This window comes from Oryzias latipes, chromosome 12, assembly GCF_053564925.1.
Source record: "Oryzias latipes strain Hd-rR chromosome 12, Olatipes_Hd-rR_3.1".
NCBI classification, from domain to species: Eukaryota; Metazoa; Chordata; class Actinopteri; order Beloniformes; family Adrianichthyidae; genus Oryzias; species Oryzias latipes.
In genome coordinates, this window is record NC_136248.1 from 29,548,469 (window position 1) to 29,568,988 (window position 20,520).

Below are 20,520 nucleotides of genomic sequence, written 5' to 3' on the forward strand. Positions count from 1 at the left end.
CACAGACAAATCCTGAGTTTGAGGAGCACAACAATGACCCTCCTTCTTCACAAAAGTTCTGTTATAAAGAAATGTTTCATATTTTTCCACCATTTTCAGATCCTTAAAGTGGAAAATGACACCAAGGGGGATTTCAAAGTGGACTTTCTTATCGGAAGGTTTGAGCTTCTTCTGTCAAGGAGCAGTTTTGAACACCAAAGGAGACCTCGCAGGAGACATTAGGAGCACACACGTGCTCACCTCCTTCACCTCCTGCGCAGACTGTCCATGCAGCTGGAAACCCCAGAAGAAGAAGAAGCTCCAAGCAGGTGTGGGAGGAGAAGATGCAAAAAGAGGAGAACAGATGGAGAGGGAGGAATCATATTTGTGAGTCCCTGTGAAAGCTGCACACGCTTTGATCCTGTGCTGGCTTGTGTAACCACGGTGCTAGCATGTGAAATTCCACACAAAGAGGAGCCCGAGGACCACACGCATCTGCGATCCGCCAACCAAATATGTCCCCAAACATGGGCCTGCTAGGAGGCGCCGTTGGTCTCAACCTGGACTCCATCGACAGATATCTGAGCCTCACTGAAGAATTACTCACAAAAAGGTCTGGATATTTGGAAAGAAACTTGGTGGATGTCGTAAACACAGTGTTTGTTTCACTTTACAGATTTTATAGGGATGTAATTGTATTGTCCTGACAGACACACCTTGTGTAGTGTTTTCCACATAATGGTCTCACTGTCCACAGTGTGTTTTTCCTTTTTGGGGCCAAAACCACAAAATCTGAAAGCAAAACTTTTTCAGTGTGGCATCAGTGTCAACATTCTGTGGGGATAAGAAGAAGATTTTGGCAGTAAGTCTCTCCAAGTTCATCGTTCAAACAGCCTTGAACAGGATGTGGCCACAGCGCCTTCAGGTTGGTAGGAGGCAGTCAGGTGTTGCAGGTGAACTTGCCTCTAAGTGTCATCAGCAGAGATGCGTCAAGAGTCTGTGACAGACCCAGGAGTGGAGCCCCGCCAGCGACAGACCACAACCATGACCAGAATCTAATGACCTCTGACCTCTGACATGGTTTGGCAAACACCACACAGCTGCAGGCCCGTTTATGTGGGGGGCACTGGGGTTTCCAGACAAACCACTCACAACCGACTCCACCGCTTTGACTTGAAAGCCGGGTTGCAGGCGACTCCACCGGCACCAGACCATGTGACCTGGACAATGCAGCAGTGGTCTACCGTCCTGTTCACTGATGAGTGTCGCATGACCTTCCACAGAGATGATGGTCATCAGCGTTTATGGAGAAGGCGCCGAGGTCAACACGATACCCAGGGTTGGCTTTGGTGGAGGAGGTGCAACAGCCTGGCAGCTCTAAATTGGTTTGGCTATTGTAGACGGCCCAGTCACCTCAAAAACATCATACACTGACCAAAAATATAAACGCATCACTTTTGTTATTGCTCCCATTTTTTATGGTATGAACTCAAAGATGTGAAACATTTTCCACATACACAAAATAACCAGTTCTCTGAAATATTCTTCACAAATCTGTCTAAATCTGTGATAGTGAGCACTTCTCCTTTGCCAAGACAATCCATCCCACCTCGCAGGTGTGCCATATCAAGACGCTGATTAGACAGCATGATTATTGCACAGGTGTGCCTTAGATTGGCCACAAGAAAAGGCCACTCTGAAATCTTCAGTTGTATCACACAGCACAATGCCACAGATGTCGCAAGTTTTGAGGGAGCGTGCAATTGGCATGCTGATAGCAGGAATGTCCACCAGAGCTGTTGCTAGGGAATTGAATGTCCATTTCTCCACCATAAGCCGTCTCCAAAGGCGTTTCCGAGAATTTGGCAGCACATCCAACCGGCCTCACAACCGCAGACCACGTGTAACCACACCAGCCCAAGACCTCCACATCCAGCATATCCACCTCCAAGATCATCTGAGACAGCCACTCGGACAGCTGCTGAAACAATCGGTTTGCATAACCACAGAATTTCTGCACAAACTGTCAGAAACCGTCTCAGGGAAGCTCATCTGCATGCTCGTCGTCCTCATCGAGGTTTCGACCTCACTCCAGTTCGTCGTCGTAACCGACTTGAGTGGGCAAATGCTCACATGCGATGGCGTCTGGCACGTTGGAGAGGTCTTCTCTTCACGGATGAATCCCGGTTTACACTGTTCAGGGCAGATGGCAGACAGCGTGTGTGGCGTCGTGTGGGTGAGCGGTTTTCTGATGTCAATGTTGTGGATCGAGTAGCCCACGGTGGTGGTGGGGTTATGGTATGGGCAGGCATACTATATGGTATGGGCCAAGAACACAGGTGCATTTCATTGATGGCATTTTGAATGCACAGAGATACCATGACGAGATCCTGGGGCCAATTGTTGTGCCGTACATCCAACACCATCACCTCATGTTGCAGCATGATAATGCACAGCCCCATGTTGCAAGGATCTGTACACAATTCTTGGAAGCTGAAAACATCCCAGTTCTTGCATGGCCAGCATACTCACCGGACATGTCACCCATTGAGCATGTTTGGGATGCTCTGGATCGGCGTATACGACAGCGTGTTCCAGTTCCTGCCAATATCCAGCAACTTCGCACAGCCATTGAAGAAGAGTGGACCAACATTCCACAGGCCACAATAGACAACCTGATCAACTCTATGCGAAGGAGATGTGTCGCACTTCATGAGGCAAATGGTGGTCACACCAGATACTGACTGGTTGTCTGACTCCCCTGATCCCCTCAAGAAAACAAAACTGAAGATTTCGGAGTGGCCTTTTCTTGTGGCCAGTCTAAGGCACACCTGTGCAATAATCATGCTGTCTAATCAGCATCTTGATATGGCACACCTGTGAGGTGGGATGGATTGTCTTGGCAAAGGAGAAGTGCTCACTATCACAGATTTAGACAGATTTGTGAAGAATATTTCAGAGAACTGGTTATTTTGTGTATGTGGAAAATGTTTCACATCTTTGAGTTCATACCATGAAAAATGGGAGCAATAACAAAAGTGTTGCGTTTAAATTTTTGGTCAGTGTACGAAACTGACCTGAAAAATGGGGTCAAAAGTGGGAGTTTTGACTCCTTGGGGCAAAAAGCTTCACTACTCCCACAAACGTTGCAAAGTCCAGCAGTTCTTGTCCATACTTTACTGACTCTGTGCTAAGAAACTCGAAATGAAAAAATATTGTTTTTTTAAAGCAAAAAACTGCACCAAAACTGGACTTTTTCTCTTATTTTGTGTCTTTAAAGAGATTTAAACTTTCACAGCTCGGTGAGACACTGGCTGATGTTCATCTCTAAACCAATACTGATCTTCAGCCCCTACCTTCCAGTCACAAGAAGTGTCACTTCAAGAAGGATCCTTCATAAAGGATCATATATTGCAGTTCAACCAAAGACTGTAGTAGGCTGGTTGTAGAAAAAAGCAATTTCCTGTTGACTTCCATGTTAAAAAGTCAGATTTTACACCCAAAATGATAGTATTTAGAGTTTAGTTTTCACTGTAACTGACTTTTTTTTCCTGTTTGTGAGAGCTTTTTTTGGGGGAATGTATATTTTCCTTTTGGAAACAGCTGTTTTAGTTTGGTCAGAGGTCAAATTAGCTTATTTTTAGGGGCGTTTTTTTATTTTTATTGGCAAGTAAGTGGACCCTCGGGTGAACCCAACAGAGCTTCAAACTTAATGTGTCCCACTCATTTTCTGTTTTTGGAACACTGTTAAGATGGACAGAAGAACATCCACACGTGGCTCTTTCTAACTTTAGCCAAGCAGAATCCAATGCGTGACCTCAGAGGTGTACAGTCCGGCAGTCTGTGGTGTACCCATAGAAAAACGCCAACAAAAACAAACCACAGGTATATTCCATCTGTGGTTAAACAAGTTGATGAACAGTCATATAATCATAATATTATTGGTAATATTTTTAGTCCCATTTGTGAGCTTTACCAGAGACAAAGACCAAGCTGTACCAGCCAAGGAGGCTAACCATTAGCTTGTCTAACGGAGACATGCTGATGATTAGCATAACTCAGCCTTGCTTGATTGGGATTTTATCAACTAAAGCAGTCGTTAAAGCCTGAGTCACAAATGCCCTTACACATGAAAATAAGCAAACCTGTACGGAGCATGCTCAGTGAGCCCTTAAAGCACTTTTTTGTTTTTTTTCATATGCATGCTGCTAGCGACAGGTCAGAGTGAACACTTACACAACAGCCAAGGGTGAAGTAGGCGAGACACGGGACTTTAGTACAGATTGTTCCCATTTTCAACTCCCTTAAAACCTGTACACTCCGCAAGATGCCCGTTGGTGCTGTTCAATGAATTAATCAACCAACCAACCAACCAACCAACCAACCAACCAACCAGTCAACTGATCGATCAACTAACCGACCAATCAATCAACCGACCAATCGATCGATCGATCAATCAGTCAATCAATCAATCAATCAATCAACCAACCAACCAACCAACCAACCAACCAACCAGTCAACCAACCAGTCAACTGATCGATCAACCAACTGACCAATCAATTTACCAACCAACCAGTCAACCGATCGATCAACCAACCAACCAATCAATGAATCAATCAATCAACCAACCAACCAACCAGTCAACTGATCGATCAACCAACCAGCCAACTAACCAATCAATCAAGCAATCAATCAATCAATCAATCAATCAATCAATCAATCAACCAACCAGCCAACCAACCAACCACCCAATCAGTCAACCAATTTATCAATCAACCAAGATTTAGAGTGTGGCATGAGGGCATTATACGACAGCATCATCCGTACGCCTCAAGTGCGTGAAACTGGACATTGACAAAGGTACGTCGCATTTTCCTGTCGTCTCTTAAGGTGGCCGTACGATCCTCAAGGGTATTGCAAGACACACCTGCGCTCCCGTTAGGATACAGTCCCTCCTCTCTACGACCCTACACGGGCCCAGACGACCCAAAAACCTGCAGCATCGGTACAGATCAGCCCCTACACAGGTTCATGGGTCTAAGGCTTCACCAAAATGTGGTTGTTTTGTTTTTTTGAGTTTGACTTCTTTTGTGTGGCGCCTTTACAAGGACTGGGTTGTGAACTGCCACTTTATAAATAAACTGAACAGGAACTGAGTTTGCACAAAACATCCAGTTTAAAGATTCTCCCAATTCATTCAAATTTTACTTAGATTTCCAGCTTCATTAAAGAGGAAGTCTAATGTCCTTGTGAAGAAGTTCTTTGCGAGTGGATGGGTTTGAGGAACACTTTATTCTAAATTAATGTAATGCCTGCATTTCCAGACATGGGAGAGGAATGTGGAGAGGATGAAACTCTCCACGGCTGTAAAGCAGAAACAATAAATTTCAACAAAAACTTCCAATATACGGCTCTCTCCTGCAGAGCCTTTGATTTCCCTCACCCCGCCGTTGTTGGGTCGCGTTAGGTCATGGATTCAGCAGAGCATCGATCAGAACATTTCTGGTTGGAGGAGCAGTTTTAGGCTTTCATAGAGGGAAGCTCTTACGGTTATTAAAACCCTCCACCTGCCTGCGTTCTGTCAGATATTCCTGCTTTAGCACTTTTTGACTCGTTCAGTCGGGAGTTGGAGTCAAAAGGGGGGGAAAGACACAAGCCAGGCTTCTCACATTATTATGCTGGAGTGAGAGCAGATCTGACCTCAGAAATCCCTGGAGATCCGTCCAACAAGAGCAGCTCAAACCAAACTCAATCAAATTCCGACATGAGGATCTAATAAAGTAACTCAGGTTAGGAACTTCCAGAGCACACAAGCCCTGCATCCCAGGCAGCTGGTAACCTCCACCAGCTCTGTCTTCCCTCCTTACATAAGGATAAATCTCACCGACACATGCTCTAATCCCTGACCAGAGGATGAGCTCGAACAATCCCGACTCAGCCTCCCTAACCTTGCAATATTCCCCAGTTCTTGCCGTCCACAACAAAACCCCACTTCTAATCCCAGAAGGACAAACAAGGTGCCTTTCGACCAAATCCAAAATACATGAAGACATTTTGGAGCATTCTTAGTCATAGAAATAGCATATTTACAGATCAATTATCCACTGTGCATGTCAATAAAGTTATTCCCTATATTACTTTTTAAGGCTTTTTCATGTTAATATGCACCTTATTGTTGTAGAAATAGAGCTGTTTGGGGAGAGATTAGCTAAAACATTGCCTTTTGTGTCAGGCTCGTTAGTTTGATTAAGGATATTCAGGAAACAAATATTTATGTTATTCATGTTTTTCAGTTTGTGCAATTCTACCATAAATTTGCATTTAGGCCTCAGTGTATAACAAATGGAAGAACAACTTCATCAGGAAAAGTTTTTATCTAAATAAAAAGTTTGAACAAACTTCACGTGAAATGTAAACAATTCGAACTGTGAGTTACAGAAATGAGAAATGCTGTTGTCTTGTTACCTGAATTGGCTCCTGGGTCAGTCTCATTGGTCCAAGACATTCTTCTGTCGCTGAAACCTGCAGAAGAGAGCAACCAGTGAGGATCTCCTGCAGACTGAGAACATAACAAAGACCAAAAGAAAAAGGAACATTCCTCACCATTTTACCATTAATGTCCAGAAACATGTTGCATATTTTTGTCTGCTCCTGATGCAATTCCAACCTCCTTCCGACTAATAAGACTGCTATGCTTTTCAAAAAATAAAAAAATGTATATATCTGAAGGTCTGATCTGCAGCTTTATGAGGGTCTGTCCCACATTGGAGTCACGGAAACCTTCCTGAATTCTGAGCCGTCTGCAGCCGTCCACGGCTAACCTCTCTGGAGGGTATTATCCACCCACTGAGCCCGCAGCTTTAACCCCATAATCCCACTGTGGGAGCATCACACACACACACACACACACGCGTGTGAGCGTTTGCAGGCCGTCTGAGCAGCCTCTTAACCGCATGCGTCACTCTGCAGTGAGCAACCAACGCAGATACAGGTGCATCTCTGCGAAAACATGCTTACACCCCGCAACAAAACACAGGGTGAATCAGCGGTTTAGAGTATCACGATGTACCTCAGCGGACGGAGCATCAACCGCGTGTGTCATGTCTGCGTAGAAACCCTCACAAATCCAACTGTTTTTCAGCTACGTCTGCTTTGAGGGCTGTTTTTTTTTCTGATGACAGAATTCTAATGAATCTGTGGTGTGTTGGTGGGTAGGAGTTGGTGATTCAGGCAGTGGACACATTTTTATCAACACGTAGTAAAAAAAACAAAAAAAACTTTTTACTCTTAAATCCTTAGTCACAACCATTTACTGTATATATGTGAAACTGGACTGAGAGACCCCTCCCCCCTGGCGTTCCAAACAGGAAGTACCTGCTGGCTCCCAGAAGGCATAATCCCATAGACTTCTATAGAGAAATAAATATATTTTACTCACTTCTATAGGGCAGAGTAACCATTCTAGATCTGGTATAGGCCTTCACAATATACCGCAAATTTATCGTTATCGCAATATCCAGCTCGGCAATATCCATATCGCAAAAGACAACAAAAATCGCAATAAATCGTAAACCTTAAATGTGTTAAAACAATCTTATGGCAGCTTGAGGCATTTAATGAATCAAATAAATCCCTTTGTGCATTTGACCAATCGGATGGAGGCCTTCACGTTGTTGACCAATCAGGTGGAGGCCTATTATGTTAGATGTTTGTCACCCATGTTGACGAGGGTCATTTGGAGTATACTTTTTAAACTGTTGCAATGAAATGGGAATGATGTTTTTGGTTATTTTGCTATTGGTTTATATACCGCAAATTATATTGTTATCGCAATATTAATCTCTAATATCGCATATCGTAAATTTACCCTTATATCGTGCAGCCCTAATCTCGTACCTTTTTTTTAACATGTTCTTGATGATTTTTAGTCCAAGCTTTTCAAGTTATAAACTGACCAATCAGATGCCTTAATAAAAGTGTGTGGGATCACTGTCAAAAGATTCACTCCTGATTGCGTGGTTACCACAGAAACCTTTTGACTCAGGCCGACTCAGACCAATCACTTCTTACGGACGACGCCTGGCTCCAACATGGCGGCTCCCATCTCGCAGGAAAATGGCTGGAGAATTGACTTAATCTGATTGGAGCCAGAAGTACGTCATTTTTCATGGGTGACGTCACACTCAGTCGCCCCAGTTCTCAGACAAAGTCACAGCTGTCCTTATGGGTAGACACAGGCTGTCTGCAGGTGAGGTTGATCAAAGCTGTCTGGGGGATGCAGGAGGCCCAGACAAATCATTAAGATGGTAGAGAGAAAATGCACATTTGTTCCTACAGGCATGCTGTGAGGGACGGGTCGTAGTGAACACTCATACAACCCGTCAAGGTAAATAAAGGGGAAATAGATGAGACGCAGCTGAGTCATATGGATTTTTCTTTTTTTAATCCCCTCAAATCCTGCGGACTCAGTAGGAACCTTTGAATATGATAAGTGTGCGCTCCAACCTGACTGTTAGGAATATGGAAATTAGACAATCAGAGCATCCTATGAGCACTTATGCATCACGTGCACACCCTGTGGCTGCAGCATTTGTCAGTCAGTAAGGAGCCAGTATTCGCACCTCACCAATGACTATTGTGGCATAAGGGCACTGCACGACAGCATCATAAGTACGCGTAACTTTCGCTAGTCTTACAAATACGATACACTAACCACACGCACAACAGTGGTACGTTCCATTTCCAGGGCCCCCTTTAAGCTGGCCATACGAACCTCGACGGGACTAAAGACACATCTGCACTCAATTAAGATGCAGCCGCTCCCCTCTACGACCCTCCACGGACCCGGAGATGCCAAAAACAAACAGCACATGTACAGGTTAACACCCCCCCCGTACCGAGTGGGTGCGTGTGACTAAAGCCTAACGTAATCAAAAATTACTTACAGCTTTGACACGAGAATTTTCCAGAACGGCACTGACTCTGTAAACATCACAGAGCAGAGCAGCCGCTTTGGTTTATGTGGACTTTACGTTCTGTTTGTCTTTCAGATCGCAGACTTTCTTGGAAATCCTGAGCGAAAAAACACGGGAAAAGCTCCTGTGTTGGTTTTTTTTTTTTTCTGTGAAGGACAGAAATGTAAGAGCTGAGATTAGCCTTTCAAAACATGACAGAATGTGTTCCTCCTGAAGATCAACAGCCAGATGTGAAGCAGAACAGGAAGGAAGGCGGCAGAAACAGGTCAGCATTCATAGCAATGAGAATCATTTGGACAGAGATCAGTCTGTGGAGTTAAAAGATACAGGAAGTGTAGAGGAAAACATTTAGTGGACTTGTCCCCCTTTATAGGCAACACATCTCAACAGAAAGCAAGGATTCTGGAAAAAGTATACAATTTAAAGCTTCTTGGAGGCAAAAAGCACAAATAATAGTAGAAAAAAAGTCAAACTCCCTTTTACTAAATTGTGGCACAATGACACAATCCTGTGCCATCATGCAATCCGTTTTTTCTCATTTACTAAGATTTTGCTGTAACGAGAGCTCTAGTTAGATCCAACCTGTTTAAGGATTCATTTTCAATTTGTTTTTATTGATTTAAACCCTCAACATTTGAGTTTCTTAAGTTGTCGCATCTTCTAAAATCAGCTGATCAGCTAACAAAACGACAAAGTGCCTTTGTTGCAGCACAAAATCTGGTCCAATCTGCCCTCCACATCAGACAAGATGTTTTTGTGTGTCAACACGATGCATTTACCACACGCACAACAATGGTACGTTCCATTTTCATGACACCCCTTAAGGTGTGAGCCTTAAGGGAACAGCAAGACTCACCTGCGCTCCCCTTAAAGGAATGGCACACAACCACAGCATACATTTTACGCATTTTCCACGTATAAAATTTCGGCCTTTCGTGAGTGATGTACATAATCCATAAGTGTTTCTTGCGTTTGACATTCCTCGATGTGCGCAGATGTCTGTTGAGGGTTTCGTTTACATTCATTCAGATTTGAGCTGTCCAAAATCTTTGGTCTGTTGAAAAATTACGCATTTCATGCATATTTATTATAGTTTTTACCCCAATATTGTGTAAATCTGACACAATTTTTGCATAATTTCTGTGAGCAAACGCGAATGTGTGGCTTTCCAGGACCGTTCCACATTCATCTGACTTTTCACGTATGACTCACTTTTAAAACTTTTATAACCTGAATATATACGACACACAAATCGCTCATAAATTGTATATAAACAGAGCAATAGTCATGCACGATTCATGTTCTACGTCAATTTATGTGTTCTTTGAGAGGTTTATTTCTACTTCTCAGTGGTTTTAACGTGGTTCATTCGTAATACATCTGTGAAAATTTCACGCCGACGCCACAACTTTTCTCACTTTTTCCCACGTATATTCACCTATGACCAATATTCATCCATGCAATACGCACAAAATGTATATAGTGGCTGTATGACATGACCTATTAATCAAACACTAGTCTGTGTGACCCTCCACAGACCCGGAAAACCCAAAAACCTGCAGCATCCGTATAAATCAACAGCCGCTACGCCTGTAACTGACCAAGGCTTAACTTGATTCTAGTAAAGCAGGTTTTGTCTGTCTGTAGAGCTTTAGTCTAGCTGTTTTTCAAAGTGCTAACAACTAAAGTTGGGTTGGATTACCGTGCATGTGGTTTAGTTACGCAGGTCAAACTAAAGAAAATGCAGGAAAAAATGTTGCAGCCCTGTTAGCGGGATCAGTTGATTCCAGGTTCTGATGGACTGATCACACCTGATCCAGGTAATCTGGACATAAATGGTTGGCATACAAACAGGGTGGAAGACCTTGAGGACCAGGGTTGGGCAGAGGATTTCTTGGCACTCAAAGGTGCAACAATTCTGTCTTATTTTGAAGTTTTCCAGTGAGGAAACGACATGCTATTGGGCGCCTTTAACCGCAGAACCTCTCTCATTTCTGCTGAAAAATTTCGAGATGTTCCTCAACATGAACGGATCTTATCTGCTGTGCATGTGACCCTCTGCATGCATTAGATGGACCTGAAGTCATCTGCGCCTGCATGCCCCCCCCCCCCTACTCTGAAGCTTCTGTGCAGTCAGACAGAACTGATCATCTGATATTTTGACACGGCGAAAGGCTGTCATGTGAGCCGGCCTGACTGCAGCCTTCAGACTTTACAGCCACATTATCAGTAAAATCATCTGGTAAAGATTTAAATCACATTCTCTTTCTGCATTTAACCCTTTTGCTGCCAGGCTTCGCTCTAAACGTTTACATTAAGGAGTCAAGAGTTGGCTAGAAAAGTCATGTGACCGGCGTTTCACAGGAAGCTGTCAGAACAAGGAGAATGACACTTTCTGATCTATGGTTTGAATTATCTGTCATGAAAACCTCAGTATGTGGTGCAGAAAGCTGCTGCACACATGCAGATACACAAAAGCATCAGGATTCTGCTTCCAGCCTACGGCGTGATCCGTCTCTTTTACCCACTGCATTCAACACATCGACTTCATCTGAGAACAGGAGTGAGAGTGATGTCATGCAACCAAATGAGGTCAGTTCAGTTGCCAAATTCTTTGTGGTACCGACATTGTAGGTAAGCGTTGGTCGGTCGGTCGGTCGGAGGGAGTCCGTGTCAACGTTTCTATGGCAACCACTCTCCCCAATCAGGAGTGAGGTTGTTGGTAGGCATTTGCAAGCGGGCTACACAAAATCTGTCAAACGTTTTGTCGTCGGGAAAAATTGCGGGAAGCAATGTGTATCACATTAAAAAAAAATTTTAATGAGCCTGCATCCGACCAAGTGAGTTGCTGTGTCTCGTCGTCACGGTTGCTTTCTTTTACATCCCGTAATGCCCGGCTACGGTGGCCGTTTGGGTTGGTTGTTTTGCTCTTAGCATGGAGCCTATTCAGACTGAGGAAACTCAATCTGATTGGAAACAAATCAAGACCACCTCGAAAGATGGATCCTAGATCAGTTTCCAGGCCCTGGACCAGGGTTCGCTTGGGTGTATTCAGATTTGTTCCGGATTATCGGGGGAGACGAACTCTGGTCCACTTCAAGCAAACCAAATGTGTCCACTTAGAATTTCCCCCTAAACTTTAGGTCTACACCTAAATTCTTTACAAAGATGACATGGAATTTCTTTTAAACTTATAAGCAGCCAAACTTGCTCAGATCTCCTGAAAACAGGCTTACTCTCAGTTTCCTGAGTTAGAAAGAATCAAGGTGAAGTCAGTTCAAGGATTATTCCCCCAAACCTGCATGTCAGCCAAAAGTTTAAATCAGCCAAATCTGTTCCTTTTTATGGAGTTTTGATCTGCTGTTTTGAGTCACATTTTACAGTCTGTCTGTGCCTGCAAAGCTCCATGCGTGAGCAGCGATTCTCATCTTCCCCGTTTCTCGCGCGATCACCTGCAAAACACTGAAAAGTAAGATATTGTGACTGTAAACACAATCATACGTGCTCTTCATTGTGTGTAAACAGCTGCTCCAGTCAAGCATTTGAAAAACTCTGCCTGGATGACGCAGAAGCCCAGACAGCGCCCGCACTGCAAAGCAAAACCTAAAAGAACATTTGACATGTTTAAGCACACAAGCTGCTGTCCAGCTGCACTTTTCTGTCCACCCTGATGTTTTATGACGCTGGAAAGTTTAGGACAAATTTAAAGATTTGTATACACATTTACAAGAATAAATAAAAGTGTGCCATAACACCACAAACTGTGTGGACAGAAAGTAGCTCAAGCGCACTTTAATAATCTGGGACATAAACCCAACCTAGTGGCTCTGATGTAGAGAGAGGAAGCAGAGCTGGAGGTCGCAGAGACGAAGATGTGGAGGTTCTCTTTGGGAGTAACCAGGATGGATCAAGAATGAATCCATTTAAGGAAAAGATCATGGTAGATGTTTTGGAGATAAATGCATGGAAGCAGATAGAAATGGTTTGGATCCATTGACAGGAGAACAGTGAGGATGTTGGCAGATGGATGCTGAGGTTGAAGCTATCAAAGAGGAGGTACATGGATGAAAAGATGGAGGTCGTGGTGCTGGGTGATGTCGACGAGGAGGATACAGAGAAGAGGGTTGGATGAAGTTGGATGACTTGATAAGGTGACTCCTAAATTGAGCAGCCAAAACACAAAAGGCTGTGTCACACAGTCACTACGTACATTTTGCGCGTATGAAAATTGGTCTTACGTAAATATACGTGGAAAAAGTGAGAAAAGTTGTGGTCTTTACATAAAACTTTCACAGATGTATCACGAATGAACCACGTTAATACCTTGGAAGAAGTGCAAATAAACCACGCAAAGAACACGTAAAAGCCAAATTTGCCCATTTGTAAGTCAATTATGTAATTTTAATGTGATATGTGCGCCGTATACGTGATATAAAAGTTATTCTGTGGTGGTACATACATGAAAATCTAAGACATACTGTACATAGAACGGTCATGGAAAGCCATGAATTTTCTGTATGCATCTCGCAAAAATCACGCACAATTGTGTAAGGTAATTGCGTTTATACCACTGTACGGGTAAATATTTGATTCTGATAAGCTCCTGGGTGTGGATGAAAAAGTGATAATCCAGAGCGATAATGCACATCTTAAAAAAGAAGGTCCGGTCACATAGCTTAAATGTTCTGGATTCTCACGTCGGACGGTTCAGGCTTCCACAGCGTACGTTAATTTCTGATAATGCACACTTGGTCGACCATTATCCATCACATAAACTACGTAAAATACGTGTGAACTGCACTGTTCTCAACCAAACAAAAATTTTGAACAACTTAAAACCAAATTCATGTGAAGACCCGTCGGCCGAAACCTTCAAAGTACATCTGCGCAGATCGATGAATGAGGAACACAAGAAACATTTATAAATTACGTATATCATGCGCTGAAATTTCATACGTGGAAAATTTACACAGCTGCTGTTTGGCACTTAGTTTCTTTATGTTCTTTTTTTGTTTTCTGTCCCAAAGCTGCAGGTTGGAAAGTTGAAAAGTTCCGGTGACCCAGAGACTTTCCTCTCATAAACGCCCAGGTTGCTGGAGGTTATCTCATCATGCACTGGGCGCTTCTCCAGACACTTTTTTTCAAACTGCCAGCCTGCATCAGTTCAAATAGATGACTGTACTTAAAGAAATTATGTCTGATAAGAGGACAAATTCTCAAAAAACAAAAAGCATGAAGATTATTAATTTAGCTCTCAGGTGGAGTTAGACCAAAATAAATGAAAACAGGACCGGCACAAGATGACGTTTAAAAAAAAAAAAGGAAGGAAGTGAAACCTCAAACGGTGCAAAAGGATATGGAAACCCATGGAAATGTGACATATGGCCTCTCTAGGTGCTGTTTTTGTTCCAGAATGGAGACCATTAGAAAGATCGCACAAAATTATTGCGGTCAGCACAAATAACTGCAACCAGGAGGTTATGTAATATTTGTCACAGATCTAATTATAGCCACAAACACTAAAACTGTGAGTAACCTGAATCAAGACTTCTCAATAGCTCATTATCAGTGTAAGTTAAAAAAAAAAAAAAAAAGATTTTGGGAGAATTTTTTTCCTACTAAACTGGAGAATATTTGTTTGACAAATGCTCGCTTATCAAGAAAACAGAGCAGTCGTGTTTTTGAGGAGTGTTCATTTAGTCAGCTTTTACCCACAGATTTGTGCAAATAAAATTGATTATCTGTGATACTATATATAGACAAAGGAATTATATAATCTTAACATCTGACCTTTATCTTATAAAATGCCCTGTTGCATAATAGAAAAAATAAATATAAGAAACAAACATAATAGCAGGGCTCCAGACTAACTTTTTTCACTAGGAGCACAGTGGCCCCCAACTGAAAATTTTAGGGGCACAACCAGAAAATTTAGGGGCGCATACCGTAAATCAACATGCTAACCAAATCTACTAATTTCCACTGTATTACGAATAAATACTTTAATATTAGATGCCGAAATTACAATGTACTGTTCCAAATTCAGTGTCACATTTTAATCTGCACTTTTGAAGATGCAACAAAAAGGTAAACTGACAGCACCATCGCTGTCATGACAGTAGAAATAGTAAAAAAAAAAATACCATACATTTATAATTTAAAAAAAGTTTTTAGTAACAAGTGATTACCGTAGTAACCTTTCGGTCATTTCACAGTTTCAAACAATACTTAAATGTATGTAAACATTAGGGGATGGAAATTCATGTTGGCGACACCAAATAGGTGCAACCAAGATGCACAATAATTTGAGATCACGCAGATGCACAACGCTGCACAGATCACCTGGTGTGAGACATATTTTTGTTTTTGCTCTAACATCACCTGTCAATCAAAACAAAAATATCACCATAAAGGGGCGGAAGCAAGACCCCAACCTGAGCGAACGCAGCTGGAAATTTAGTACTGAACTGACTGAAAGCTGCCCTACAGACTACAAAACAATGCATTATGGGACATGTGTCCTGATGGGTTTTGTAGTTCACTGATCAATTAAAATAATTTAAAATACCAACTGATTAAAAAAAGATTGCATACATTGCAAAACATTAAAATAATTATAAAAGATGTAATATCACAGATCATACTTAGGGGGAGAGGCAAATTAAAACTAAATTGAATGTTAAGGACAACTCCTAATTCCTGTTCGCCTTCATGCCCCCCCCCCCAGGGCGCTGGTTCATCTTAAACACGTCTATTGTTGCACTTTCCCCGCCTGTTTTAAATCGTGTTGTTGCTCGCACGTGTTTAATGCTAGAGCCCCGTTAGCTGTCACGCATGTAGGTGTGGCACATTTATGCTCCTCAGCTGACCATCTCCCGCAGGAGCGGTGTGCTGCCGTAGTAACAGCCGTGCATGATGAGAACCGTGGTTTGCTTCGCGAGTTTGAGACCCCTGCTATAGACTCTGGCACTGGTACCGTAGCCGCAGGTCGGAAGAATGAATCAATAGTTCACTTGCTCATAGCTCAGACGCACATATCAGGTTGTGATGATATTTGTCTCCGTTACCTTCCCACAGATGTTTACGCGCGCTCATTATCTCTAGGCCCCGCCCCTCCACATATTTTAGCCACTTACAGTGGCTTTCCCTATTCTTCTCACATGCATTGGCCGCCTCAGGCATCACTCAATGACACGCGAGTGTCAGTCGCACACTCTCAAATTTTGGTCGCAAAATGCGACCAAATGGTCGCAGTCTGGAGCCCTGTAATAGACATAATAGTAACAAATAAACAACAACAATAAAACTATTTATAAAACTATTTATCCGATTGGTAAATAGTCCTAAACTGTTGAAAAGTCTGTTTATCTGCGCTGTGCCACATTAGTAAGGGTGGTGCATTTGTGTGATGGGCAGCAGAACTGCACATGTAGGCTGTACACTTTATCAATTTGCCAAATCTTCTCTGCCAAGTTTCTGGTACCGCCACAAGTCGAGAAGAACTGTTCAACCAAACAGATTTTCCTTCCTTCTGGGTTGGGTTCTAATTCAGTGGCATTTGGATCGCTTTCCTCTGTTATTAACTTGTTCCGCTTTTGTCTCGTGAAAGATGTTCCAGTGTTTTTGTCCGTTTCTTTATTGTTTTTACCTCTGAGTTAGCTTCTTCTGGAGGTTTTCCTCTCCACAGACACCCAAATGTCGTCTCAGCACGCATATAACATTCTTTAGTTTTGTTTTTTAACCCTTTGACACCAAAGCTTCAGCTCCAGCTGACATTCTTTGGACTACTGTAACTCATCGACCGTATCATTTCAACAGATTCAGAAGCGGACAAAAGCAGCTTTGCGCTGAGATGCAACATGTTACAGAAATGATGTCCAATCGAAGAACTTCCAACATATTCTGATGCTGAGGTTAATATGCGACACATATAGTAGCATATTAGCACAAAGGCTACGTTCACACTGCAGGCTGAAACGACCCAATTCCGAATTTTTTGCCCCTAAGCGGCCCAATTCCGATCTTTTCATGACAGTCTGAATGACACAGATCCGATCTTTTCAATTGCGACCCAGGCCCCGTGGGTTTGCCGTCCTGATTCCGAATTGTAGCCGTTCTTTTCAATTGCGACCGCCGTCTGACCGGCCAGGCGACTTGATTCCGAACTGTACGTCATCGACACGCAACAAACGTCATCATTTTGCGTTGAAGTAGGCGGGAACGAGAACGTAAACATCAACCATGGTGGACGATGCTGCTGAGACCAGTCAGTGGAAGGGAAGCAGGTCACGGATTGGATTAATATTTGGGCTGATCGCTCTATTCAGGCCAAACTCCAGGGCTCTGATCGCAACTGGGCGGTTTTTGAAAAAATTTCCAGATAAATGGCAGAGCGTGGTGTTGAACCTTTCCCGCGATAACTTTTTTTTCTTTCTCCTTTCCCACCGTGCTCAAGCGCAGGGGACCCAGGCGATCCTCCTCCTCCTCCCTGTTCTGATCCTTAGATTCTCCAGAACAGGTTAATAAAGAGTCCATAGCATTTATTCTGGGGGAAACCTTCTTTTATTACCGTCCTCCGTAACACACAACATGAATGCGCGCACACACTGCCCCCCCCCCCCATTCTCTATCGCGGCACGCGCTTGCACACACGCGGGCGAGCGGCTCCAACACATACACATTTCCATTCCACAACAGTGGGTACAGACGATCCCGACTCCATTGCCTTCTTAAAATGAGAAGATTGTAATTGTGCTGCTCCTTCGTGAAAATAAATTTAATATTACAAAAAGAGCTCCGCTTTTGACAACACTGTTGTTGACATCTGCTCCGCAAACAAGTGACGTCGTTCACCGTTGAGTATTCTTCTGGCTTCTGCGCATGCGGGTCTCGTTTGGGTCGTGTCACGGTCACACTGGAGATCACAAAAGTTCGGATTTACTTGGAAATGTGAACGGTCTAGCAAACAATTCGGATTTTTTCAAAAAATCCGAATTGAGCATTAAGCCCTGCAGTGTGAACGTAGCCAAAGATGCCTTTGTCAGCCAATCAGTTGGAATTATGTTCTTAAGTAAACTTTTATAGAATCACAGTACAGTGTTCCCTCATTTATTCTGGGAGTTATGTTCCAAGAAATAGCCTGCGACAGGTTAAATCTACAAAGTAGGATAATAAATGTTTTAAGGCTGTAAAACTCCTCACTGCACACTTTCTACACTTTTCTCATTCAGGCATGAACACTTTCACACTTTTCTGGGACAAACATCTTGTTTAAACTTTCAAATTTCAAAAGATGTCGACTTTTATAGAATGACAAGAAGGATCTGATTGCAATTCAAGATCTATGTAAATTTGGCGAGCTGAATGCATTCTGTACAGGAGACATGTAGGGTGGACATAGATTGATTGACAATGCTCTACAGCCAATTAGGACGCAGAACACAATGCACAGTTAGAAAGAAAGAAATGAATCAGACAAATTGCAATGGAAAAAAAAACCTGTGAGACTGCGAAAGGTGACTCATGATATAGCGAAGCAACACTGTATTTCAAAGAACAGGCGATATTTTGTTATTGTCTGCAACAACTCTGATGTTAAAGAGTTAATGCAATCTGACTGTAAAGATTATTGCCAAAAAAAAAACCTACAGAGAGCTGAACCCCCTTGGAATGAATTAGACGAAACGGGATCATAACAATGAAACTCATTATTTAACATTTTGATCTAGAATTTTTGTTAATTTTCTTTCTAGGTTTAGCCCTTCCTCAGTTTGTCATTGGTGCATAAACTAAAAACACTTACCACAAGTATACGATTGTAATAAAATAATTGAACATAGACACGTTTTAAATCTATGACAAACTAGCAGCTGGTAGTTTTCTGTTGTTGAAGGGATCCATGTATTGACCAACAGTACAGTCGTGGCCAAAAGTTTTGAGAATTACATAAATATTGGAAATAACAGCAATTTGTATCTACTCCTTAGTATAGACTCCACCGTCTATTGTATCTACAAAAACAACTGAAACAAAGATTTAAAAGCAGTATAGCAGCAAACTTTTTGAAAACTAATATTTGTGTCACTCTCAAAACTTTTGGCCACGACTGTAGGTTCCCTTTTTTTGGTGCATCACAGAAAATCCTGATGCGTCTTTTAATACGGAACCTTTATAGCTACGTTACTCAAGACTTTTATAAGCAGAAAAATGGTCCCAAAGGTCATCTTTGTACATAAAGTATCAATATCTTCCATCTGGACTAGATAGGAATCAAAAACCTTCTTAAAATAAGGCTCTAAATGAGCTTGTAATGTTATTCGTTTTTATAAAAAACAGGCTGAATCCGATTTCTTTCCCTACCCCTACAGTTTCTACCTGCCCCTCCATTTGTAGGGGTATTTGGAGGGGTAGGGTTTTCCGAAATACAGCTGTTTCTCCCGCAAAGGAGAAGCGTTTTTCTTCATGTGGGTAAGCACAGCAGTCTATATTTAAATGCAAGTAATGACTTTTTGTTTTAGCATGACCTTTTTAAAGTTATAAAACCGATGTTTTTGTGTATTTTCGAGGGCGGATTTTCCGAATTTAAAGACACAATTTTCTATATCTGTTTGACGGGGTAAATTTAGGGGTAGGGGAAGAATTTGGATTTGGCCACAGACTCAGATTTGCTGTTTATACAGGTCTAAACTATTTGATTGTTTTTTTCTCCCCAGTATCACAAACACATCAACAAGTAAACAAACCCGGAAAGGTAGACACGTCCATCACCAATTGCTGCCCGGATGGTCCTAAAAGTGTTACAGAACCACACATTTTACCAAACATTGGCAGCATTAAAGGTTTCTGCTTTAGTGTTTCAGTCTCTCACTTCCTATTATTAGTTCATCAGGAGAACAGTTGCATAAAGTCTCTTATAATTCGATGATTTGAACAATTGTCTTCTGAGAATTCTTCTGTCAGTGACTCTGAGTTCTGTAGAGTCATCTGTACCAGCTACCAGCATCTGCTCCTGCACATGTGACATTTCACACCCCTGCTGTACACACCAGAGGGGTAAACAAATGATTTGTGAACGCACACAAGCCAACACTGAGCTGCGTCGACAGCGTGGCGGATGGTGAAGATCCTGCAGGGAGAGGCGGGTGGCTTTAATAATAAATGCTATCATTGATCCTGTCTGTGTGACAGAAGGGGCAGAACAGAGGAACAGCTGACAAACCGCTCTCACTGCAACCACACAAAACTCAACAACTAAATTAACATCTCTTCTATATTAAAACTAAAATCATTTAACAGAAAATTATGGTGTGTCTTCCTTGTTTCGCTGGTGCATTTTACCCTACAACTCATCCCTCCCAAAGGTGTTTAGTTACTTTCACTTTTATTAAAATTAACACCTTCGGCGGACAAAAAAAAACAAAGGAAATGTCCGCTTTTCAATTTCATTGTGTTGTTGAATGAAAGGCTTTACGTTCTGTCTGAGTTCATGGATAAATCAATTCACTCAAAGGCGTGCACCATACGTTCTCTGCTGCAGAGCAGGGCGGTGTATCTGTCTGTCCTGTGG

The 20,520-nt window shown here is 42.5% G+C and overlaps 1 protein-coding gene across 4 annotated transcripts in view; it reads right to left on the reverse strand.

Moving 5' to 3' along the window:
- pde8b (phosphodiesterase 8B) overlaps window positions 1-20,520 on the reverse strand; it is a 57,322-nt gene that overhangs the window by 20,461 nt on the left and 16,341 nt on the right. For 3 of the 4 annotated variants that reach the window (XM_020707479.3, XM_011481456.4, XM_011481455.4), the window contains exon 2: window positions 6,445-6,501. In XM_020707479.3, coding sequence (XP_020563138.1) covers window positions 6,445-6,501 — 57 coding nt within the window. Of the gene's footprint in view, window positions 1-6,444; window positions 6,502-6,582; window positions 6,785-20,520 lie in introns of those variants that run through there. The other variant, XM_011481457.4, reaches the window with a different exon arrangement.